At 36.4% G+C, this 26,323-nt stretch overlaps 2 protein-coding genes across 2 annotated transcripts in view; one reads left to right on the top strand and one right to left on the bottom strand.

Moving 5' to 3' along the window:
* The window catches only part of Snapc3 (small nuclear RNA activating complex polypeptide 3), a 75,972-nt gene that overhangs the window by 20,697 nt on the left and 28,952 nt on the right, over window positions 1-26,323 (top strand). The window contains exons 6-9 of the mRNA XM_050157470.1: window positions 976-1,140; window positions 2,922-3,029; window positions 4,738-5,203; window positions 5,692-5,851. Coding sequence (XP_050013427.1) covers window positions 976-1,140; window positions 2,922-3,029; window positions 4,738-4,885 — 421 coding nt within the window. The 3' untranslated portion in view covers window positions 4,886-5,203; window positions 5,692-5,851. The remainder of the gene's footprint in view (window positions 1-975; window positions 1,141-2,921; window positions 3,030-4,737; window positions 5,204-5,691; window positions 5,852-26,323) is intronic.
* Psip1 (PC4 and SRSF1 interacting protein 1) overlaps window positions 7,448-26,323 on the bottom strand; it is a 40,319-nt gene continuing 21,443 nt past the window's right edge. Inside the window, exons 4-14 of the mRNA XM_050157411.1 lie at window positions 23,318-23,375; window positions 20,788-20,884; window positions 19,492-19,567; window positions 17,648-17,873; window positions 16,086-16,204; window positions 13,525-13,580; window positions 12,777-12,847; window positions 12,466-12,567; window positions 12,149-12,362; window positions 10,405-10,516; window positions 7,448-8,848 (exon numbers count right to left, since the gene is read on the bottom strand). Coding sequence (XP_050013368.1) covers window positions 8,788-8,848; window positions 10,405-10,516; window positions 12,149-12,362; window positions 12,466-12,567; window positions 12,777-12,847; window positions 13,525-13,580; window positions 16,086-16,204; window positions 17,648-17,873; window positions 19,492-19,567; window positions 20,788-20,884; window positions 23,318-23,375 — 1,192 coding nt within the window. The 3' untranslated portion in view covers window positions 7,448-8,787. The remainder of the gene's footprint in view (window positions 8,849-10,404; window positions 10,517-12,148; window positions 12,363-12,465; window positions 12,568-12,776; window positions 12,848-13,524; window positions 13,581-16,085; window positions 16,205-17,647; window positions 17,874-19,491; window positions 19,568-20,787; window positions 20,885-23,317; window positions 23,376-26,323) is intronic.

Genomic DNA, 26,323 nt, shown 5'->3' with positions numbered 1-26,323 from the left:
TTTTTTTTTTTTTTTTTTTTTTTTTTTTTTTTTTTTTTGTCCTTTTGAGAAAGTCCTGGATGGCCTGGACCTAATGATCCTCCTGCCTCTGCTTCCCTAAGTGCTGACATTAAAAATGCGAACCAACACACTTAACTATACAGTGTTTCTGTTTGTAACTCTGGCTGTCCTGGAACTCGCTCTGCAGACCAGGCTGGCCTCGAACTCAAGAGATCCATCTGCCTCTGCTTCCCAAATGCTAAGTAGGGTTAAATTCGTGCACTGCTGCCACCACCAGCTAGCACCTTAATTAGAACTAGAAACTAAGAAATAGTAACATTCTAATCTCAGTATATGCTAAATATGTAAAAACAACCAAAAACCCTGTTGCCAAAAATAAAGTGAGGACAAAATGTGGCATTGTTATACATTTTTTGTTTGTTCTACAAGTGGTACATATCCTAAAAACAGCATCCTAAAAAACTGATCCTTACTGAGATGAAAAGGGCAGAAGTGACTCTAACTTTAAGGCCATCCTGGTCTACAAAGTGAGTTCCAGGAAAGCCAGACTCTGTCTCAAAACAACAAAAACCCAAGAATAAAAAAGAGCTGTTACTCAGACGGATAAAAAGTTCAGTGTCTAATCCTCTCTACACCCCTACTCCCCTTAAACATTTCTCACTCTTGGAGCTTAGGTGTATGCTTGTGCTATGGCACAAGTTTGAGCAGAGGAAAACTGATAGGAGTTAATCTTCTCCTTCCAATGGGGATCCTGGGGACTGAACCCAGGTTTGGTGACCAATGCTGTTACCTACTGGTCCAAATTCACTGTTCTTTTAATCCAAGAATTCACAAGCCACCATTATCTTCCCTTCTAGATGGCAACGATCCACTTAATAAGGAGGCCAGATTGTATGAAACACTGCAGGTATACTCTTTTCTTTCCTGTTCAAGTTTTAGTAATAATGCTTTATCCTTATCTTTCCCCCAAAACAGAACTATTATAGAATGGTCAGAGTCCCATGATCGAGGATATGGAAAATTTCAGACCGCTAGAATGGAAGATTTCACATTTAATGACTTGAATATTAAACTTGGCTTTCCTTACTTATACTGTCACCAGGGAGACTGTGAACATGTTGTTGTTATTACAGACATAAGGTATGTGCATCACTTGGAGAATATTTTATCTTAAAAAGTGCCATTAATTGGGGGTGGGGAGGACACATGCTATTCAGCAAGAGTGTGAAGGTCAAGACAACTAGCAGGAAGTCTGTTGTCCTACCCCGTGCGTGGGGCCCTGGGAATTGGACTGAAGTCATCAAGCTCAGAAGCAAGCATGTTTACCCACTGAGATGGCTCACTAACTACTTTTCTGTCTCTTTACAAATAAGTCGTTTTAAGAGAAATTCAGCGAATTAAAGAGTTATCCCTGTGGCTTGGCCTGGGAGCAGTAAGCATCTGCTTTCCATGCAGTGGGAAGCTTGCACACCCTGTTAATTTTTCTGAAAATCTAGTAGATGTGGCCTATTACCCCAGTACTTGGGAGGCAGAGGCAAACAGATTTCTGTGAATTCCAGGTCAGCCAGAGCTATTTAATAAAAGGAAACTGTCTATAAATCAAAACTATGTATTAGAAAACCTATTTTAAAAAGTATTTATTGGAGGATTAAAATTCCATATTTTTTAAGTATCTAAATTTAATTGAAATAGTGATTCTATAGTGGGAAGGTGAGTAAATTCCAAAAAAAAAATGAATAGTTTAGAATTGAGGTGCTGAAGAAATGGCTGGATGGATAAGACCAGTTCAAATATGAAAAGCCAGGAATGGCCTTGTACACCTGTAACTCTAGTGCTGTGGCGGGCAATGACAGAAGATCACTGGGGCTGCCTGCCTGCCAGCCTAGCTCTACTGAGAGGCCCTGTTTCAGGGCAGTAAGGCAGAGAGTGGTGGTGCAGAGTATCTCATGGCCTTTTCAGGTACCTACATGCACACAACTACCATATACATCTACCTCAGACACACAAAAAAAAAAAAACAGAAAACTAGTTCCCTGGGGAGGAAGGATGTAAAAGTAAGATCTCATAATTTCATATTTATATGACCTTTAAAACCTACTTACAGTATAACTCTTTGCTAACCTTTGAAAGATTTAAAACCTGGTCTTTTATTTATGTACAAATACATTTTGTTTTGTTCCACTTAGCCCAGGCTGGCCTCACACTTGCTGTATAAGCTAAGCATTAAACTCCTGGTCCTTGGGACTGAAAAGATTGCTCAGTGGTCAAGAGCACAGGCTGCTCTTCCAGCACTCACAAGATGGCCACAACCATCCATGTCAGGAACCCAGCAGAGCTGAGATTAAACCTAGTTTGTAAATTTTACAACTAATAGATCTTTAGGGTTTATGACTTACCCAGCACCATGCTGCTGGTTAGTGGCACTTAAAATTTTGTAGTTCTGACATTTAACATTAAAATCATAATTCATGACATTCAAGGATCCAAATCTTTTATTTTTCATAATGAGAAAGTCATGTAGTAAGAGCCAGTTAATCTAAGCAAGGTATCACTGGGCAGCCTTGCTTATACTGTGTTCCACAAATAACAGTGTGGTGTTAGATTATGATGAAATACATAAAAAAACATTACATGCAGACTGTCACAGCATGTTATCATAAAGGGAACTGAGAAATTGATTTCTGGAAAGCATGTTGGGCAAAGTGTTCAGCACAGGTGGCTATAGTCTTGCCCTATAGTAAGCTGGGCAAGACCTAGAACTAAGTTACATACCTAGTAATGAGATTAGGTACAAGCTGTTTAATCCAAGAAATCAGTTTACTGAAATGTTTTGTGAACAAAATATAGGTCAAACCATGTTCCTAATGTTGGGGAGCAGGTATAGCATTTGTGTTTCACGTAATCTGCTTTCCTCGTAAAAGGCTTGCGCATCACGATGACTGCTTGGATAGAACACTTTATCCCCTTCTTACCAAGAAGCATTGGCTGTGGACCAGAAAATGTTTTGTTTGCAAGATGTATACAGCTAGGTGAGTGACAGCTTTCTTTCCTTTAAAAAGTACTGGGTTCCACTTTTAGTACTTCAGATATCTGCTTTCAGTTTGGGTTTCAAAGTTTTAATCTACTAGAGTCAGTATTCCAGTGTTGATGCAGTTTGGTGAAAATGAGCTTGTTTGTTCTGTTCGGAAGATGAAACCCAGAGCCTGCTGCCTGTTAATCAGCGTGTGTACACCATTAGACTACACCCCATATCGTTTGAAAATGAGGGAGCGCATACATGAAGTTCAGAGCAAACGTCAAGGAGCCATGCTTTCTTTGCTTCTTGACTGTCGTTTACGTTTCAACTCAGGTTTTATGTTCTGAACAATCGATCTGGGCATTTAACAAGATCTCACCTGCTCACAGAATAGGAATAAAAGGTGGAATGTGACGCAGCGTCTAGAGCTCTCTCTAGTCTTGAGTGCGGCCAGCATGTTTACACCGTGGGGGTTATTTTCTGGTTTTGTTATAAAGACAGGGCCCACACAGCGTGAGGACTTGACCTTGAATTTCTTATGTTCCTGCCTGAGTCTCTTGAGTACTGGGATTATAGGTGTAAGTCAACTATGAGATGATTCGTACTGTTAATCAGAGCCAAAAATTTTGGCCTATTTAGGGAAATAGTTGAAAATTTAGTATCTTCAGTTTGCTTTGGATTCCCTATCAAAGTATTTTTCTAAAGGATCACTAGGAAAAATAGAAATCAGTTACCAAAATGAAAATCCAGGGGTTGGTTTTAAATTTTTCAGAACATCAGAAAAAAATTAAACTAAAATGATAAGTTTAAGAGAAACTTAAAAACAGAAATTTCATGTGTGACACAGCATGAATAATCTCAGGTGAACATTGTCCCTACACTGTGTATAGACCAAATTGTAGTATTTTCATCTTCAACCTAGATTAAAATCCTTACATCCCCAAACTAACCAATTTTTGTTAAAATAAGAATGATATAGACCATTATGGCCCCTGTGCAGGGATCATATGCAAATTCAAGTTTCTCTATTTTGATGGCAAAGTAAGGTAACCTATCATCTCCAGTTATTTGATACATTGTAGAGTAACTAGAAGACACGGTCACTTCGTGTAGAAATGTCATGCTCTATACTATTTGTACGTTTGCCTTGTTTTAAAATAAATATCTGCGTATGTGGGCACATATCTATAATCCCAGCACCCTGAAAGCTGAAAGCCGGCCCGGATTACATAATTTAAGGAAGTCTTCTGGGGTCTGTAAAATGTAGATCTATTAATTTTCCAAGGTGATTATTAGAAAACAAATGAGTTACTTAAAGGACAGGAGTTCTCGTATATGTGTGTGCTGCTGATAGTTTGCATAAGCGGCAATCTTAAAACAGTTCTGCCGCATTTCCTGGTGTATGTCCCTGGTGTGTGTTGGTATAGCTGGTTGAAGCAGTAGTGAGAATGTTTTTTATGTATTGCTACAGAGCAGTGGTTCACAACCGTCCTAAAACTATGATCCTTTAATAGTTTCTCACGATGTGGTGACCCCCAACCATAAAATTTATTTTTGTTGATACTTCGTAACTAATTTTCCTACTATTATGAATTATAATGTAAATATGTGATATGTAATCTGTTGAGAACTGCTGTTATAGGCCATAAGTCATAGACTATTGAAGCATAAAAAAAAATCCCAGCTATAATATAACATATACTTTTTTTTTTAAACTACAGATGGGTGACAAACAACGACACCTTTGCACCAGAGGATCCATGTTTCTTTTGTGATGTCTGTTTCAGAATGCTCCATTATGATTCTGAAGGCAACAAACTAGGGGAATTCCTTGCTTATCCTTATGTTGACCCAGGAACCTTTAATTAGTACCACCTATATACATATATTATATATAAAGTTTAGTTAATATACTTCATACTTATTATACAGTGGGTTTTTTTTCTTGTGGCTTTTTACTTATGTTGTTTATGTTACTGAGATGTAGAAATTTTTTTTTTGTATTCTGAATATATAAACATTGTTGGAAACCAGCTTTTGATTCTTGTCTTTGACTCCTATGCATTCTGTACCCGAATGGGTTTTGCTAATGGTAGAATGCAGCTGACAATACATCAAGTCTAGTAGTACTTTAAAGAAATCTGTGAAGGACATGAGAGCTACACCTCCTACTATGAAGCTTCCAAGGTAAAGACCCTTCAAGTATCTGCAGTAAAGAGAAACTAAGGGCAGAAAATTAGGAGTAGCTACAATTTCATTTTAGGCTCCTGTGATATTTTTTAAGATAGACACTAGACTACAATGAATCTAAAAAGATTTAATTATGCCCATAGTATTATTTAAAGTGAAGCCCGTTTCTTGAAATCACAAATGTTTAAACTGTCATGGCTAAAGAAAATAGCAGATTTTACATTACAATGGCTCACTTAATCCTCATAATAATTTTGAGCATGTGAAAATCAGTAGGGAAAGTTTTCCAGCTTAGTGCCTCCATTTTTTGTCTCCTTGCTGTAAAATTGTAATGACATTTCTCATTCTGAGATACAGAAGAAAGAAAACTGCTAAACAAACTATCAAAATATTTTGTGGAAACTTTTGGGGTAGAAAATGAACTTTGTAATATTATAAAATAGACATTTAACTTTAATTAACTTTATCAACTTTCTCTGTCCTAGGTTTAACTTAAATTCACTGAATCTTCTCCAGATGGCTAAGAACAGATCAGTAAACCAGAGACCTACACATCTGTTAAAGATTGTGAAGCGTGTTTCATGGACTTCAATGCACAAACACAGTTATGGCAGCTGACATGGGGATGACAAGTGCCTGTATGTGGTATGTCTATATGTGGTATGTCTAAAAGGATTCTTGTTTAGTGCTGCAGCCAACACAGGTCATTTACTCTCCAGGGCTAACTTACAATGTGCCCAAATTTCTTACTTTCCTGTATTGAGTGATATTAACATTAAGTACACTGAGAATTCTACTTCACAATCATACACTAATAATGAATGATTTACTCAATTCCTAGATTAATACGGCAATTCTTGTGGGTCTTATTCATACTCTCCCAAAGTAAATTACAGGAAGTTAGTTATCCCTAATACATATGTAATGCCAATTATCCCATTTTAATAGACAAAGATGACAGATAACAGATAAACATTATTATATGGAATCCTTATTTATTAAGAATGCTATTCTACTTCTTTTTTTACCCACAGTTCACATACCTTCCATTTCTTTGATGGTAGAAATAAGGAAAGGCTCACCAGGTTATTGTAATTATCAATTATTTAGGTATCCCAACTAGTTCACATGAAAAGAATTTCAACTTTATAGTTACAAGTTGTAAAGCCCCTGACTTCAAACAGTTTTTCTTTATGCCAGTATATCTTTTAAATACAACATAACAATTAAATTTCATGTGTCACTTTAAGGGCAGAGGCAAATATGAATGGCAAACCTTATCAGTGAAAATCCCTATAGATATACCTGCACAAGACTGCTGTATAGAAAATCCCTATAGATACACCTGCACAAGACTGCTGTATAGAAAACAGCTGTTTCCTCAAGCATCTTGCTTATACTTCACAATTCTTTTTAAGGATAATTACACCTTATAATTTTATAGCAGGGCACTCATCACTAATATCTGTTGGTGAATCACACAACACAAATTTAAGCACATTTTTCTATTTGCAGTAGATAGTAGTCTATTCTCTGACCAATGGAATAAAGTTCGTTAGCCGAAGCCTTTGCTCTGCATACAGGAGGAGTAAATGGCAGACTGCATCCCCACCTGGCACTTTTTAATCAGGTCAGTGGATATAAACGGGAACATTTTTAGTGTGCCACATCACTGGGTAAAAATCCATCATGCTATAGAATTTCTAGCTAGAATAGCATATATGGTCTAATGAGCTCTGGTGAATTGTTTGTACATACGGACTTGCAATCAGAATCTTTCATTAAGGTGGAATATGTAAAATTGATCCAAACAACTGGGAAAAACAACATCAAAATAGGTATCCATACATGCATATAACACATGCATACTATGCACACTGGGAGAAGTGGTAGGTTTAATGCAATTTTGTTTAGAGTTTTGAGAGTGATAGCTTGCCTGTCTGTGACAGACAGTTCCAAAGCACACATGGTTTCAAGCAGACACCTACCTAAGAAGGTACATGACTAGAAGAACGCTACTAGCACTCTGAGTGGGACACTGTAGCTGACACCTGTGGTTAGTGAGGAACGGGAAGTCCACAGAGGCAAGTAACAGTGCTTCCCTGAGCTTACTACTGCATACCTCCTCTATCCCCTAACAGGACCTCAGTGGGGGCTAAGGAGGACACTACTTCCTTAGCGGGTGATCTAGAATTCTTTCAGTAGTTCTCAATTAGCAGTAATAATAATTTACTAATAGAGTTTGGTAGAAAAAATTTTAATTAAAACAAGTTTACACATTTGACACTTATGTCTTAACTAGAATAATTTCCATTCAAGCTAAAAATGTACTAAGGACAAAACAGAAGAGTGGTGTAGATAATGTACAGCATTTGCCCCAAACAGTAGTTCAATAAGAGCAAAAGTTCAATTACTGAATAATTCAAAGCCCTTTACATAAGTGAAAATAATTATGAGACGTCAAGGTCATATAAACATAACACACAAAACACTGCTATTAAGTCACTTTCCCATTAAAATTTCAAAGCATAGTGATGAACCTTTCTTCCTATTGGAAACCAATGATGACGTGATTACTCAGAAGACCTTAACAGACTCTGATGGTCTCTTTGTGTGTATGGATTATCTACTTACTGTCTTGGAGCAACTGTTGTTTTCTACCTTTTATTTTTGTAATCTTGTGATGCCTGATGATACAGAAACTAAATACAAATCCCATTAGTTTTCTTATTTATTTACCACTTAATAAGCATCATGGACTGATTACAATTTAAAAACACACACATACCTCAATGAGCATGACCTTCTTAATGTGTGAGATTAAAAACAAACTAGTTTTAGGTTTTTGTGATTAGTAACTATAAAGGATTGTATATGAAGTTCCTCTATATACCCAATCTGTTCTCTTTAATTCTGACTCCACTGAATTCACAGCCCTGAAACTAAATTACTTTCAAAAGTCATCAAATTTGTACCTTCTAGTTGGACATGGGGGTGTCACACAGACTACACATTATTAGGAAGAAGCAAGCTAATGCAGCACAATAGACTGAGGTTACATTAACTTCTGATAAAAAGGAGTGAGTACTTAGAAGTAACATTCATTTTATCAACCATAAAAATGCTCAACTTCTAAAAAACCCACAAACAGTGAAAAGACAGTCTGGTAAATCCAAGATTTGTAAAAACTATGCACAAACCCACGTTATTTGGGAGAAGAACGATTTATACAAGTAGCAGTTTTAAAATGTAACTGGCCTACTACCAATTACATGTGCACACACACACACACACACACTAACTGAAATACACTAGTCACGTCTATAAAGCAGGTCAACCTTTCTAAGTAGGTTTCCCTCACACTTGAACTGGATGATGGAGCTGTTAATACTGCACACGGAAAATTAGCAATAAGTTTTACTTTTACACAAACATAAAGGGATTTTTCTTTCCCCAAACTACTTAAACATCAAAACCTATACTTATAAAAAATTTAATCCTTTCAGTCAGCAGCCTAAGTATTTCAGATGAAGCCACTCACAACAGACTTCACATACTCATTACACCCCATGTCTGCCAATCTAGTTATCTAGTGGTGACTCCTTCAGAGATAGTTCAGCCTCTCTCTCTTCTCCGGGTGATCTAAAATAAAGGGAAAAAAGAAAGCTGTCACAAGTATTGGGGTTTTCTCTTGAGTAAAAAGAGCTTTAATTCTCATTTTTAAAAAATCACAAACACTTGACATATATGTTGCTGAAGTAATACACAGATCTGGTGAGATAGCCCAAGGAGGCATCCTAGATCTGGCACTACATTTAAGATGAATTTTATTTAAACAGAATTTCTATCTGTGATGACAACATAAAATAAAAACTAGACGAATACAGGTCCATAGGTACTTTACAAAGTACCTACTTAACATATCAAGGTTCAAAGAAAAATTGTTTTCTTTCAGAGTTCCTACTGAGATCTATTTTCCTGAGTAAATATAGGGGCAGTAATTATCTAACCGGTCATCCCAAACAGACTGTGTCTGGGTAACGGCTACAAGTTCAAGGCTGACCTGGACAGTGTAGGGAGATCTGTCTCAATAAACCTTTTGGAGGTGTTGGGATGAGTCGCTATGTAGCCTTCTATTTGCTGGTGCTAGGGACTGAACTCAGCCTGCCTTAACATCTACCCTTCTTCCTCTTGTCTTTTCCCTTAAATAAATGAGTAGTGCTCTTTCTGCATATTCCTCTGCACACCAGAAGCTGGCATCAGGTTTCATTATAGATGGTTGTGAGTAGCCATGTGGTTGCTTTCAGGAATTGAATTTGGGACCTTTATAAGAACAGCCAGTTCTCTTAACCACTAAGCCACTTCTTCAGTCCCTCCTGCTGTTTTGATTCACAACTTAGTAAGACTGATATAGTGGACCATCAAAGCACTCTAGAGGCAGACTTCTCTATGTGTTCAAGACTAGCCTAGTCTACACAGCAACTTCCATGACAGCCAGGCAATACAACGTACACAGTGAGACCTTGTCTAAAAGGGATGTGTAGGGAAAGGAAGTGTTAAACAAAAATCATTTTTTTTTCTTTTTAATCATTGAGCTCAGTGATATAGTATTTCCCCAGCATATTTAGCCTTAGGAAGAATTACTGCGCTAAAATCATGAACTTGGGGGGGGGGGTTTGCATACACCTTTAATCCCAGCACTTGGGAGGCAGAGGCAGGCATCTGAGCTCGAGGCCAGCCTGGTTTACAGAACAAGTTCCAGGATAGCAAAAGCTACAAAGAGAAGCCCTGTCCCAAAAACAAAACAACTGTATAAGCCAAGCACAATGGTACAACTCTGTAGTTCCAACAACTGGGAAAGCCAAGGCAGGAGAATCTCTGAGACCTCAGGAGTTTGAAGCCAGACTCAGCAAAAAAAAAGCGCACTTAAGACCCTTCAAGAAATTTTTTCTATTATTTTATGTATGGGCTTTCTTCCTGAACATATGTCTGTGTACCATGTGAGTGTCTGGTGCCAACAAGGCCAGGAAGGGTAGAGATCATCTGGAACTGGAGTTAAGACAGTTCTGAGCTGCTTTATATATGGGTGCTAGGAATCAAACCAAGTCCTCTGAAGAGCAGCCGGTGCTCTTAACATTGGAGTCTCATCTCTCCAGCCTTAATTTCAAAAGGCCCATTACTTTTCTTACTGCCCTTACTTTTTCTTACTGCCAGCCTCATGGCTGTCTTTGCTTTCTTCGTTACTGTCACCATTATGTTGTGGATGACTACTGTCTTGAGCGTCAGATCCTCCATTTAGGGTCTTTGAACCTTTAGAATACAAAAACTGTTAGCACATACAAAATAATACATTCAATTATCCAGATGTTCAAGGTCAAAGTATGACCCTATGTTCCTAACACTTCAACCTTTTGATGAATTTTAGGATTAGGTCTGATGTCATTTCAAAGAAGATGAATGAAAAGATATACTAATAACTTGTATCATTCAAAGTCTAGAGTAGGTAAGGCACAACAAGAAACATTTTTTTTTAAAGTGGACAGATGAATTACTAATCTCATCACATTACATCTGGAATACTGTAACTGGCAGAACTTTTTAGTCACTAGCATGCATGTAGCTTTTTTGGGGGGAATAATTAAATTTAGTATTTATAGTATTTTAGAACATAAAATACTCAAACTGATATGACTGGGCATTCTTGTGAAAACTTACTAATAAATATCTAAGGGAATCTAATGAGTATAAAAGTTTTTTGGTTATTGTTCTATCTTAAAAGATTGGTTTTTTTTACCAATTGGCATACAAGCATATGCCAGTTATGGTGTTTTGTCATGGAATTGGAGGGCAGATAGTGGTGTTCTAGTCTTAAAATCCTCTGTAGGTAAATTCTGAACTACAATGTATTGTAGTATGTATGTATTTATGATCCAGTATGTATGAAATTTATTTTTAAATATACTTGGGTGGGCAAAAGGCTACACAGGACCACATTTAGCACTCGTTTACCTAATAATTTGGAGCCAGCGGTGTTTTAGATATCTTGACTATAAGACTCAATTTCATATGCATCTTAAACACATTGCCTCAAGACAATTTTATGCATTGGCACATCAAAACAAGGTGTGTCAGCCATCTATTTGGACAGTCTGTGATCGACTCTCAGCACCTATTCCTAACTCCATTTAGATGATACTGGTTACTATTTTCTTTTTTTTTTTTTAATATTTATTTATTTATTATGTACACAACATTCTTTCTACGTGTATGCCTGTAGGCCAGAAGAGGGCACCAGACCCCATTACAGATGGTTGTGGGCCACCATGTGGTTGCTGGGAATTGAACTCAGGACCTCTGGAAGAGCAGGCAATGCTCTTAACCGCTGAGCCATCTCTCCAGCCCCTTACTATTTTCTTTTAACACAGTAAAATACCATTTATATCCACACATAGCCACTTAACAATGTAAAGATATAGTACTTAACACAGTGTACAACATGCTTAGGGTAACTAACACTGAAAACCTGTTGGCATGATCAGAAAGAAACAAGCAGCATCTTTGGCTCCAACTAGGATGCAGCAACTCTGGTTCTGTGCCTATTGTATACTGTATTTTTTGGCAAAAGCAAATGGAGAAAATGGGTTGCTTCTCTAGAAGACATCCTTTCCCCGAAACTAAACTGTCATTAACAATGGTTTTGTTACAAGTATTACTGCTCTAGTCCTTCAAAATACCCAACATAACAATTTTACCAGTTATGTTGTATACAAGTACTGTGTGTTGAACATTTCAGCTGTTTCAAGGTCAATGAATATACAGTGCGACCTCATTGCTGATACAGGTTTCAATAGCCACCTTTTCTAACACATGTAACAAAACCATTTACAAAAGCAGTGCTGGCAAGTAACAGAGAGGGAAACCCAGCATTAAGTTATTACATACCTGTTTGTTCCTTTTCTAGCTTTTTGTTTGGCCCTTTCTTCCCTTGATCTTTGGTTTTATTTGCTTCCTCATGCTGTCTTTGTTCAGCAAGAGATTTGTTCAGCACTTGGGTGATGACTGAATCTCCTTCACCAACCAAAAACATATTCTTAAACTTGTTATATAACATTGTAGACTTTTCCATGATAACTTGACTAACTTTGAACCGCCGTATCTGAGAAAACAATAGTCATGATTATCTTTCCTAATTGATTTACTTATATTTTCTTTAAAAATGAAGAACTGAGAAAAGATTTACAGGTCGTCAAACCACTTACTTTTTTCAATGTTGTGATCATCTCTGTGTGTTTCTGAGCTTGTTGCATTGTTACCTGAAGTGAAGCAAGTTCATCCAGTGCCTCAATGCATCTGTTCACATCCTTCATGACAAAACAGCAATTTCATAACTGTTAATTACCAAAGCATCTACATAATCTACTTCTGAAGATTTTTTTTAAAGCTCAAGATGATAGGCACGAAATGGCCAGGTATTGTTCCCTTAATCTTTAAAAACTTACACACTTAAGTCATGTGAGAAAATATTTAAAGCTATTAAAGCAGTGCATTTTAAATGAGGTTAAACACTTACTAGATTATCAATTTTGAGTGAATTTTTAATTTCAGCATGTATCCTTTGAAGTCGAGAATCCATTGATGTTTCTATAAATTGAAATATGTGAAAAACAGTAAATAGTTTTTCCCCCACACCATATCTCTGTACAGTCTAACAAATAAAAGAAATGGTGGTTACAAAGTTTTCTTAGTAGTCTTTAAGAAGCCCATTATAGATGAACAGTCTAAGAAGTTGCCTACTAAATTTAATATATGGTCTGGAGAAGGAACATGCAGCATAAAGCACAAAATACCACTGAGCTGCATTTGTTTCTAAACTCTTGTCTCATATGATGACCTACATGTCAGCTCTTAACTTCTTTTACCTCACTCATTTAACTGCAAGGTATTTATCAAAATGGGTACACCTCCAGTGCTTTAGCAGGGTTGCAAAACTGTCCCCAAATAAGCATTAAAATACAGAGACATTAGCAAGTTCACTTTAATTGCTTAAAATGCAATTTAACATAGAGTCCATCAGACTTAAAAAGATTATTTGTAGAATATAAAACATGGGATGGAAATGCAAAAAATACTCTTAAAAGTTTTTTAATCTGTTTACTTTGGTTTTTTAAGTCAGGGTCTCAGTTTGTATCCCTGGTTGCCCTGGAACTGTGGTTATCCTGGCTATGCTTCCTTAAGTGATTACAGGAATGTGCCATCATACCCAGCTTACATAAACTTTCTATGTGTGATTTTGTATCTTAGAAAGTAAAATAACTAACCTCGCTTCTTCTCCACTTTCTTAACTTCTGGCTTCTTTCCTTCATCTTTATTCTGCCTATCAAATGTTAACACAAATATTTCAAAACACTGGAACTTTGTGACTTAGGTTAGCAGACGCCCATATTCCCCTATGTAAAGGTTTAAAAAAATGGTCCTTAAAAATAGTAAATCAGCCTACAACACAGGTCACTGACTAGTTTCTAAAACTATGCAGTTCTACATCATTAGCATAAATACAGACAAAACTCAAACAAGCTAATTTAGTTTTTCAGAGATAATCACAGTGTGACTTTGAAGCAGTCACACTGAAATGTGACACTAAAAATCCAATTTCATGATCACTGGCCAAACAAGCCACAATGGGAAGAGAACACCTATAAATGCTTAATGGATTTTTAATCAACTTCTTTTCCTATAATTATTTTTTTTAAAGCATATTATAAAGTAGACCAATTTAGTTGTTCCCCACATTTCCAAAGGGCAGGTAAATCAAAGGACATTGAGATTAACTTCAATAGTGATTAGATCTACTTTAAACTGATTATATGGACTGTCTTTTAAAACTGGAAAGGGTGCCATTGTTATCAAGCTAAATGACATCCACTGTTATTCACAAACCATCTCATAAATGAAAACTAACCATGTTACTAATATTAACAAAAATAACCTTTTAAATTAGAAATTTTAATCTCTAGTACCTTGGCTTGGTGTTCAGGCCCTATTATGAACCAATTAAAATAGACAAGAACAAAAAATACCTAAAAATCACGTTTTTTTTTTAAAAAAAACTTTATTTTAAAATTTTGGTTACAGTTTCATTTTTTTTTTTTTACTTAACAAGTCTAATGTTTAATCTCTCAGGATTAAAAAGAAAAAACAAGACTAAAGAATTTAACAACAAAAGAATGTCAAGGAAAGGGCACAACTGCCCCATTTTTCAAGAACGTAATAGCTATTCCAGTTTAACACCTAGCTTCAAAACAAGATGAGTTTTCATATTTTCTAAATGAAATAATGTACAACCACCATCTTCTTCATCTATGTTTGTTATAACTTTCAAACACAAAGCTTCATTTTAAGCTTGGTTTAAAAAAAAAAAACAGGAATGATGGCCAACCTTAATATGTAGTGTGCACCTTACAGGATATTTTGTTAACAATCATGACACAGTTAATAATGCCATTAATAATGAAGTCCTCAATTTAGAATCTGGAACATTTCTTCCATCAAGGGGGGGAGGGGAAATTCAGTCCAATGAGTCTGTCTCAAGATCTTCATCGCTTGTATGCTCCACTTGTATTCTCTTTTCAGTTACTGGATTAATGCTTTGAGCCCAAAATGAGATATATTTTTTTATTACTGTAGATTACATGTTGTTTGGCTGGGAATACAATACAATAAACTTTATTTTGCATAATGCATTTCACACAAGTTGCATCTGAAATGCTTTACAGAGCAAAACTGTCCAAGTACAAAGTTTTGTAATAACAGGAGAAGGAAAGAAAACACAAATATTAGAATTTGAGAAAGTTACATTGGAGGACATTCAAAAGAAACTGAAATACAAAAAGATATCTTGAGATTCTGAAGAAGGATTGGGCTAGATTTACTAAGCAACAACTAATTTATGCCTTAAGTCTGGGAGTTAAAAGCAACAACAGTCACAGTTATTCAGGGGAGAGAAAGGACAGGAGTAACGGCATTTACAGATGTGCCCACGGTCTGGCATTTTAATCACTTTTAAACTCAAGCAGCTAAACTGCTCTGTATCCTCCAAATAGCTACAGAATCAGAGACAATATATCTATAAAGATGTTCAGCTTGCGGATGCATCATAAAGGCAAAAGAAAATGGTTTTTAGTAGTTGCCACACTGTCTTACCTACAATATGTTTTCAAATCAACTCACTAGCGAAAAAAGCCCAGTTTTCGACACTATAAAGTGTCGGTCTAAAAGAGTCTAATGATAAACTAGGAAACAACTATATAATAAAGACATGAAGTCTAATTACCATAGCAATCATTATTCCTTGTTCTGATAAAATAATGGTATACAATAAAGGAGGAAGAAATTCCTCATGGAAAACGTCTATTGTTTCCATGTGTCAAAGTGTAATTCAAACACATCAAATGCAAGTCCTGCCAGCCTTTGGGTTTACTTTAATCAGCTTCCTGCTTTCCAACTGTGCTTTTGTTATCTTTACTAATTTTTATACCGGCCTGCTGGTGGTACGACAAATACAAATATTTACTGCATTCTTTCTCCACCAATATTTCCATCATTCTGTTTCACATGTTATAGAGTACTCTGTAAAGTGCTAACAGTTCCTCACTGCACTTTCATTGAAGTTAACAGACAGCTCAAGGAGGACCACCTCAGTGCATTTCATCCTCCAACAAAGGAACAGCCTGAAACAGCACATACGGAACATTTTCTAATATGGAAAGTTGCTTCAAAAGGTTTCATGAAGTCTGGAAAATGAGAGTGTACTTAAAATCTTTCATACTACTCTTAAAAAAAAAAAAAGCTTAAGGTTTATAGAACTAAAAAGACTACTTACTGCTCAGTTTCCATTTGTTCCTCCTGCTTGCGCTTCCGCTCTGTGGTTTCCTTCTCATGTTGGCCTTTCAGCATATTCCTCCTGTGAGCGGTCTGGAAGTTTCTTCCACCCTTTCTCTTCTGTTTGAGAATTAGGATGGATTTAGTTTACTCCCACTGACTGATTACAATCTTGGTAGATAGCAAGCAACCACCTAGCATGTGCTGGCTCTTCTCTATCTGTGGAAGTGAGCCTACTACCACCCTATAGCAGTGAGCTTTGTGACTGAGAGGATGCTGACCTGTCTGCCTCCAATCATTTTAACTTCAACACTCTGAAGCTACTGAATTAACATTGTTGAATTTGAGCAGGGTACGCGAGCACGAACCTTTAATCTCACTTGGGAGACAGAGGCAGGTGGATCCCTGTGAGTTCAAGGCCAACCTGGTCTACAAAGCAAGTTATAAATCGGCCAAGGTTGAAGACCCAGGTTCAGACCCTATCTTAAAACCACTTCTTCCCCCCAAAAATTAGAAACTAAAATATTCAAACAAATGAGATATTAAAGCCCATATAAACACTTCAGGGCTATTAAACAAAATTTCTATTTTTTTTCCACAAAAAAGATATAGCATCCAAATAAAATTACATTTTATTAAAAGAATGTAAGCTAGGAAAAGCTTAAAATTTCTTGTATAAATACACCTCTTGTGTCTTTGTTGATCAGGGTCATCTATTTATAACCTCTGTTTACACAGCTGGTTTAATAGAAGTCTAATTTCTAAAAATTATAAGGGCAAGATAAATTCAAAGTTTCAAATAAGCTTTTTATATTAACTAATAGAATTCTATTAGAAAACATAGAGACCCATGTAAACTTATAACTCGCAGCATAAGAATTATGTGTATTAAAACGCAAGAAAGATCTGTGAGTTTGAGCCGGGAGGGAGGCAGAGGCAGGTGGATCTCTGTGAGTTTGAGGCCAGCCTGGTCTACAAGAGCTAGTTCCGGGACAGGAACCAAAAAAAAGCTACAGAGAAACCCTCTCTTGAAAAATACAAAAAAAAAAAAAAAAAAAAAAAAATCTGAGTTTGAAGACAGCCAGGGCTACACAGAGAAACCCCTGTCTCAACATGCCCATGCTCCCACATACCTCCAACTCACATAACAGCCATTCAAAAAAATTAGCCTGAGGTAAAAGACGCTAGGGAGATTGTTCATCAGTTAAGGTTCCTGGTATGCAAGCAAGAAGACCAGAGTCTGTATTCCCAAAACTAAAAATTCCAGATAACTGCAGTGGCTCATCTGTAATTACAGTCTCTAGGCAAATACAAGTGATCTCCAGAGCAAACTGGCTACACCAAGATTAGGCACATGGGGAGCTTTGGGTTTGCTTGAGAAACACTTCTTAATGAGTCAGGTCAAGAGCAACTGAGAAAGATTACCCAAGCGTACATGCAAACCATACAAAATACACACAAAAAGTGCAAAAGAGGAGGTCATCTGATGTTGCCAGTGTGGTCATTTGTATACACATAACTATACCACATAAATGGTAGGGAGGTCTGAATGTGATTTTCTACCTTTTCACCTTCTTGATCATCTTCGTCTTCTGAATCAGAGGTTGATGTAACCCCTGGTTTTGCTACATTTTTCCGTTTAGATTCAACTTCTTTCTTGCCCTCTTTCTTATCTGGTTCTTTTCTTGGCTTATCCTCTTCCTTTTGACCTTCTTCTTCCTTTTTAAGCTGCTTTTTAGGTTGTTTTTCCTCTGGTCCCTTTTTTTTACTTTTGTCTTCATCAATAACCCTATGTTAGAACACAAAAATAGAAGATGAACTTTTACGTATTCATTTATATTTTTCTTTTTTGAAAGATTTATTTGTATTTATTCATGTATATGTATATCTGGAGGTATGCACTCTTAACTGCTGAGTGATCTCTTCAGCCTTCATTTATACTCATTTACCAAACAAGTATTTCAAGGGAAAAATCATTGCAAATGTGTATGTAAAATAAAATCTAAAACATAAAAGACAATATATGCTATCCTATCATAAAATGAATTTCTACAAATATTACAAGATACAAAATTATGGTGGCACCACATCAATAAAAATGATCTTCCTCAGTTTTCCAAGTTGCTTTTAACATAATTCATTTGTTTTAATAAATTTTATTCTCCTAGAGGGCCCAAGTTCAATTTCCAGCACCCACATGGCAGCTCACAACTGTAACTCCAGCTCCAGGGAATCTGATAGCCTCACATAGAAATACACGCAGACAAAACACCAATGTACATAAAAAATAAAGTTGTTCTAGAAATAGTCATTTGAAAGGACTAAAAAGCATATAATGGTAAATATCTGGCCAGCTACTTTTATTAAGCAAATAATCATAGAAAACATGAAAATCACACAGACTTCTTGTGGAATAGTGACTGTAAACAAATTGCCACTATGTTTTAACTGGAAACTAAAAAATTATATATATTAAATACATACACACACACACATATATAGATGTGTAAGCCATTTCAACATGAGTTGCTCAATCAAACTATTTAACACAAGCATTTAAGAACCTTTAAAATCAATTTTCTTTGCAATTTCAAGTACATTAACTGCTAATATTTCTATGTTTCATTTTTTAAAGAGACAAAAGTTTTTCTATGTGACCCATGCTGGCTCCAAATGACAAATAGACAACCAAATATACAATCAATAATTTTTTTTTTCTGAAAACAGTCTCTCTGTGTAGCCCTGGCTAGCCTTAAACTCCCAGAGATCCACCTGTCTCTGCCTGCCAAGTGCTGGGATTAAAATCATGCGCCACAACGGTCCTGCTTAGTTAATCCATCCTTAATTGAGTTTTCTCTACAAAACATTTAGATACAGTCATCATTTCCTAAATATTATATTCCTTCTTTTTTTTTCTCCAAAAAAACCAAAGTGAAGAGGATTTATGAGAAAAGATGACAGACAAAAAAAAAACCCACTTCTTTCTTTGGTAACTAAATATTTCCTATTCTAAGATTTTTACACTATTTTAAAGAACTTATTACACAGAACCAAACAGAAGCTCCTCTATGGACACACTACGTTAGCTATAATCTACCCAAACATTTCTTCAGCAATCTTCCCTGCCCAATTTCCCCTTTTAGTCTACATTACCAAAGTTTATGGTATCATACACCAAAGAAAAAGCTTTACTCAAACAACCAGATTTTCAATTAAGAAATCTTTCCTGTTCATACAAATTCTTCAGTCTCTACAATTATCAGAAACAGAATAGCAATAGAAACATAAGACAATAAAACTGTTAAAAACACAAATGTATTTTCTACTAATTTACGAAGTAGAAATGAATTTTATATTGAAATATAAATAAAAATATAATATAATGAATTTTATATTAAAAAACTCACATGTCACTCTCCGAAGGACAGGGCTGTTTTACCACTTTAGGTCTGCCTCTTGGTTTTGGAATCTTGACTTCAGTAGCTAATTTTCATATAGAAAAAAGGTACAATTTCCCTTTTAAATACAAAGCTTATGTTGAATACATATATTGCATGATATATAAAAGTATTCTTTAAGGGCTTAACTAGTCATGCCATGCATCAAGAAAGTGAAAATTTTATTAACAGTAAATTTCCATTTGTCCTCATTATATTTCACAAATCAAAACTGGAAGGAGTGGAGGAAGGGGAAACTGCAGTCAATATATAATATATGCGAAGAGGATAAATTTAAAGATATATACATGTGGCTTTTTTTGTTGTTGTTGTTTTTTCGAGACAGGGTTTCTCTGTGGCTTTGGAGCCTGTCCTGGAACTAGCTCTGTAGACCAGGCTGGTCTCGAACTCACAGAGATCCACCTGCCTCTGCCTCCCCGAGTGCTGGGATTAAAGGCGTGCGCCACCATCGCCCGGCTATACATGTTTTTTTTTTTTTTTAAAGAGCATTTTTCATTGCTGTTTTACCAAGTGTCACAAAACAGAGAAATATCACTCAACCAGAATTCTTATTTCTATCACAATAGTTTATGTATACTTTGCATACATCTTTGGAACTTTGTATGAGTATTGTCCATACTTTATTACCACTAGTCTGATCCATTGTAATACTACAAAATATATAAATAGATTTTAATGTCTTTCTTTCCCAATATGGCTTTTTCCCCTGAACAGTTTTCAGTAATGATCCTATAACGATGTAGGAAAAAAAAAAAAAAAGGCCCTGTTTTGTTTCATTTTTAGTGTTCTACTATTCTGTATTATTTCCAAATTGTTCATGAACTACCAGAATATAGTAATTTTAAAGTGAAAAAATAAGGTAAGTCCACTATTCAAAGTAGTTATCTTAAGCTCACCAGATTCATCTGGTAGAAGAAGCCAAGTCACAATTATTTCAAACTTAATAGCTGTCTCCAAAATTAACCATTTCTATCTCCTTTGATACTGTTCTTTTAAAGAGTCTCACATACGCATGACATTTTCGAGGACACGTAGCACAAGCACACACAGTGGTGCTGCTATGAGACTGCACGGCCTGTGTACATACGCAGTCCTTTCTAATGATGAATTTCTCAGGCCTCATCTATATCCATGGGTAAAGTGATACATGACTGTCTTTCATCAACCTCTGTTTATATTATTCCAAAACATTTGATCCAGCAATGTTTTAATGGATTGGAATATTAACAACAAGCCAAAATCTACCTGCAGGTCGTCCTCTCTTAGGACTTGCTTTCAAGTTAGCAGAAGCTGTTGCTGCAGCCACCATTCCTGCTTCTTCAGTTTCCACTGGTTTTTCGGCCTGAATCACAAAAATTTAATTAACTTATTTAGCAAAGCCGTGCCAATCTACAATACTAACATAAATATCAGAATAATTTCTGTATAATTTTATTACTTTTGAACAATCAGTTTAAGAGTATATCTCATTTTTTTTCAATAACCTTTTTAATATTTCCCATTTGAAAAAATAAGGCTAACATTTTTAATATGAGAACCAAAGTATAATGCAATTATGCCGTAACAAATATCATTTCTACTTTAATTCATTAACTTTGCAAATATATACATATGCTTCATCTTCCAACTGAGATGGACATCTGAGGCTCTCCTATAAAAGTTACTTTTATTTTCTCATAGAAAGCTTTCCAAACTACAAGGCTGAAAAGTTAATGAGTCCCAGTGAGAATCAGTTATTAATGACTTATATAAGGATAAGAACCACATATTAGGTAGAAATAAAAACATGAGGAAACAGGTGACAGTTATAATTGCAAAGGGAGGAACAAAACTAACACATTCAATTGAAGGATGTAAGGACATTCAAAAGCCCCAACTTCAGTCTTAACTGTGCCAACCAAAGAGCAAGAATGTATCTAAACATGTAGAACCCAATTCAAATAATTTTTTTTTAAAAATTTATTTACTTATGTTCCCAAGTAAGAAACAGCATTACTTTTACTTCTATTTGAAGGGAGTGGCAAAGAAATACAGTCCAGACCAGCCTTAAAAGCTCTAATCCTCCTGCTTCAGCCTCCCAAGTACTTTTGATTTCAGGCATCTGCCTGCAGGCCCAGCTCAATCTACCTTTTAATCAATGATGCCTAGGGATGATAAGAATATCCATCTCCAAGATTAATGCATAATGTGCACTCAGACTAGATTAAAACTGACCTAAAGTTACCCTTTGATTGTTCTCTGAATAAAAACAAAAACTCTGCATTAAGAGCTAGGGTTACGATCGAGTCAGATCTCTATGTATGAGGCCAGCCTGATCTACAAAGTTACAAAGAGCTCCAGGACAGCCAGTGCTATCACACATAAAAACCCCCTGTCTAAAAAAAAAAAAAAAAAAAAAAAAAACCAACCAAAAAAACAGAAAAAAAAAGAAAGAGATCATGCTGCCCTATTCTAAATACGATTCTGCAATCACATATAGGAACCAGGTAAGAGTAAAGCTATGCAGGTCCCAAAGGTTAAACTCTCCTACTGATGACTTATAATAAGTCAAAGTTAGATTCAATAGATAGATCAGCTCTTCGGGGCAAAAAGAACTTATTCACTTACCCTTTCTGCATTTGGAAATAAGTCGAAAGCAAGTAAGAATTACAGGTACGATGGATCATTTGAGAAGATACCAATAGACAGTAAGTGACATATTCTTGAATAGTTAGACAGTAAAAAAAGATTAAGTCTAATACTAAACAAAGACCTACCATGGATACATGTTTATGACTATTAGTACAAAATCATCCAAGTAAAAGCCATTACTCTAGAAAATATTTTGACCACATAAAGGACTAATTCAGTTATTTAAAATATATGCATGAATATCTTTAAAATTCACATTCTAACTAGATTTTATTTATAACTTTACTCATCTGGCTGAAACATTATTATCCTGACTTTCAAATGTACTATCTTTTCTCATTCCCAAAGTAATTCCACAGGCATCATGGATCCACTATTCATGTCCCCTTTTCAAGACCACTGTCCTTGCCTTGCCACACCTGCTTCACAAATCCTAAACAAAGATTACTAAGCTGATAAGCCCTAGCAGGCAGGATGGGATAGGGGTACAAACATGAAATCATTTTCTGTATTTGAAGTTGGCATCTCAAATCTGTTGTTAATCCTATTAACTTCTACTACAAGCCCTGAATAGCTAACATAAACTTTTAGCCGTTTATGTTGATCTAAACTCTTGATTTAAACTAAATGGGGATAGAAGGGGAAAAAGAGCTAGAGAGAATTTCCTTGAGCCAAAGTGAACACATCTTTTCTTAAATCAATCCTTTCAAACCCTTTAACTACCAATTTTTCATAGTTTCGCTAAGAAAAAATGGTAAGATTTTTACTGTTATTTCACATTAAGTTTCCCTTTATATATGCAAATCCCTGATGCACTGTTACATTACTTCTGTCATTTCTTGAGATTTCAAAAATATATTACCATTAAACACTACCAATCTACTCCATCTCATTTCTGTCCTCAGCACTTACCTAAATGAAACTGAAAGCTCCTGAATAGGCTAATTACCAAACATCTCACTGGATCCTTTGTACTAGGCACTATTGTTAACTGCTTACAGACAACTTGTGGTGTTTCCTGATGTTTCTTCTAGTCACCATTTTGAAGCGGCACCTCCCCTCCTCTCCATTATACCCCATCCCAGTTCTGGTTTCTGCATCTACCCCAGTAAACATTTTCTCTTCATCTCCTCTAACATCTTACCTTTATACCAGTGGTTGTATCTTTTCCTTCTTTTGTGCTATTATCACAGGTATCTTCACTGCAATTCCCATGAATTCTTTAGACCCCAATCCGACATGTCTATGTCCATATCTAGTATACGATCACTAAAGCAAACACCCCATTCTGCTCCATTCTACTTACCATTTATTTCATTCAGCTATCACTTAAACTTCCAAAAGTGTTCTAAATTCCTTCTCTCACTAACAAATAAGTAACTTGGTATAAGGCCTGTGTCTTTGAAATTTAATGCTAACTCCTTAAAAGGCCTTTCTATGACCTATTCATATTTGGCCACTGTTACAGTCCTCACCTTAACCATTATAGGCAATTTAAACAAATAGCTGGTACATATCAAAGTTACATGTGCATTATGCTATAGTCTATTAGATATGTGAATATACTGTCTTAAAGAGAACAATGCACATACCTCAACTTAGGGACACTTAATTATGATGGCATATGACTCAGCAGTGGACGTCTTGTCCAGAATGTGCAAGCACTGGTTGAGTCCCAGCACCACACTACAAAAACATTCACTAGACAGGGTTTTGGGGATTCATTCAGTGGTAGAGTTTCTGCCTATAGCATGTTGACAGCCCCAGGTTTGACCAACACAGAAAAAAAAAAAAAGACTGAAATTGCTAACAAACCACCAATGCCTTTGGTAAGCCATACTGCTTTGCCAAATAACCATACCTTGGTGCTGATGGCTACAACTTAATCAGCATGGTAGTTACTAAAAATAGGGTACCTGTGGCAATTTCATAAAATGATACAAAAAATGCACTGTCCCATCAACTGATGTATTCCATGCACACAATGTTTCTTTGTACTATGCAGTGATTGCTTTTAATACTATACCAACAGACTTTTTTCAAGATTGCAGTCAACTTTCCTCAAAATCTACTTCTGGCCGGGCGATGGTGGCACACGCCTTTAATCCCAGCACTAGGGAGGCAGAGGCAGGCGGATCTCTGTGAGTTCGAGACCAGCCTGGTCTACAGAGCTAGTTCCAGGACAGGCTCCAAAGCCACAGAGAAACCCTGTCTCGAAAAACCAAAAATAAAAATAAAAAAATAAAAAAAAATCTACTTCTGCTTTATCAGCCATTTATATAATATCCTAAATCCTTTAGTATCCTTTCAACATTTATACTATCTTCACCAGAGAGACTCTATCAAGAAATCACTCTCACTGTTCACCCACAGTGTTAATTTATGAAATTATTAAATATTCTCACTGTAAGTTTGTACATTTGCACTGTCTCTGAACATCTTGAGGAAGGAGTCTTTTTCTCCTGAGCAGTAGGACTCTGGTGGGATTAAAACACTCAGCACACCATGTTGTGAACAGCTGTCATCCAGAGTTTTTTGTTTCATTTATAACAAAGAGGCAGGGTTCATTTAGTTTAAGTCCTAAATTCCCTAGGGTTTTCAAAATGAGTTCCTATTTAAGTCACTAGTAGTTCCAGACCCAAATGATCAGCCCGTCTTCTGAGGTTTTGAATACAGACATTGACTATTGCTAGATGGCATTTCATCGAGTGCGTTCACATTCTTCAACTATCTTGTCTAGATCTGGGTAACATTATGAGCCCCTCCATCAGGACCTGCTAATTCCTGCAGCTTTGCATTGTGGAGGCAGTTTCTTGCTATGTACCTCATGAACCAACCCAGGATAGCTTCATCTGTGGATCTGTCCTTTTTTCACCTCCATCAGTCTTGCCTTGGATTACGCTTTGGCTTACAGCAGCATTCTGTCTTCTATTCTGGCCATTAACACTTTCTCCTTAGCAGCAGGGAATCTGTTGTAACTCTCTTATTCCAGGATCCACTTGAGCAACACTTTGAATTTTGTATGAGAACTTTTCCTTTGTATTTGCATTCAGAACTTGGCTGACAGGTCCAAGAAGCTCAGTTTTCAGTCTACTTTATTTAACATGCTCTGCTTACTAAGGTTAATCATTTATAGCTTTTAGTTAAAGAGGCCTGCCTGTCACTTTTTCCACCTGAACACCTAGAGGCCTTTTATAAACTGACTAATCTCAGTATTATTCTAAGACTGAGAATGGCCTATACGGGAGCAGTAAGAACATTTATCAGTTAAGGATGCTGTCTTATATAAGCAATTTGTGGAACCTCAAAAAATTATCAAAGATCATTAGACCACTGTAACAGAAATAACAAAATCTATAAATAGAATTATCAAAACATGACACAAACTAAACATTGTTGGAAAGACTAGATCAGCAGAAGTGCCACAAATCTTCAGTTTGTAAAATGCTAGGTGGGCCAAGCATGGTGGTGCAGGCATTGAAACTCAGCACTCAGGAAGCAAAGGCAGGCAGATCTCTTAGTTTGAGGCCAACCTGGTCTACATAGTCAGTTCCAGGACAGCCAGGGATAGACAGAAAGACCCTACCTCAAAAATAAGTAAGAAAATAAACAAATGGGAAAACAAAGCCTGTATTGTATTCCATAGTGCAATACAGAAAAGCTCAAGAAAACGAAGCACTCTGTATTTTTCTATTTCGATTTTAAAAAGAAAAAAAAAATACAAACCTCTCATTTATTCACTGTGCCAGTGAAGTCAGTTCTAAATTTCCCTATCATCACACTGCCTTACAAAAGGGAGTCATGGGGCTGGAGAGATGGCTCAGTGGTTAAGAGCACTGACTGCTCTTCCAGAGGACCAGGGTTCAATTCCCAGCACCTACATAGCAGCTCACAACTGTCTGAAGATCCAGTTACAGGGGATCTGACACCTTCATACCAATGCACATAAAAAATAAAGTTAAAAAGAAAAAAACGGGCCAGGCTGTGGTGGCACAAGCCTTTAATCCCAGCACTCAGGGAGGCAGGGGCAGGCAGATTTCTGTGAGTTAGAGGCCAGCCTGATGTATAGAGCAAGTGCCAGGACAGGCTCCAGAGCTACAGAGAAACCCTGTCTCGAAAAAAACCAACCGGGGGGGGGGGGGGGGGGGGG

The sequence above is a fragment of the Alexandromys fortis genome, unplaced genomic scaffold (genome assembly GCF_014885135.2).
Source record: "Alexandromys fortis isolate MF-2015 unplaced genomic scaffold, M_Fortis_MF-2015_v1.1 scaffold_64, whole genome shotgun sequence".
NCBI classification, from domain to species: Eukaryota; Metazoa; Chordata; class Mammalia; order Rodentia; family Cricetidae; genus Alexandromys; species Alexandromys fortis.
The sequence above is the reverse complement of the archived record's forward strand: the minus strand, read 5'-3'. Positions and strand labels throughout refer to the sequence as shown.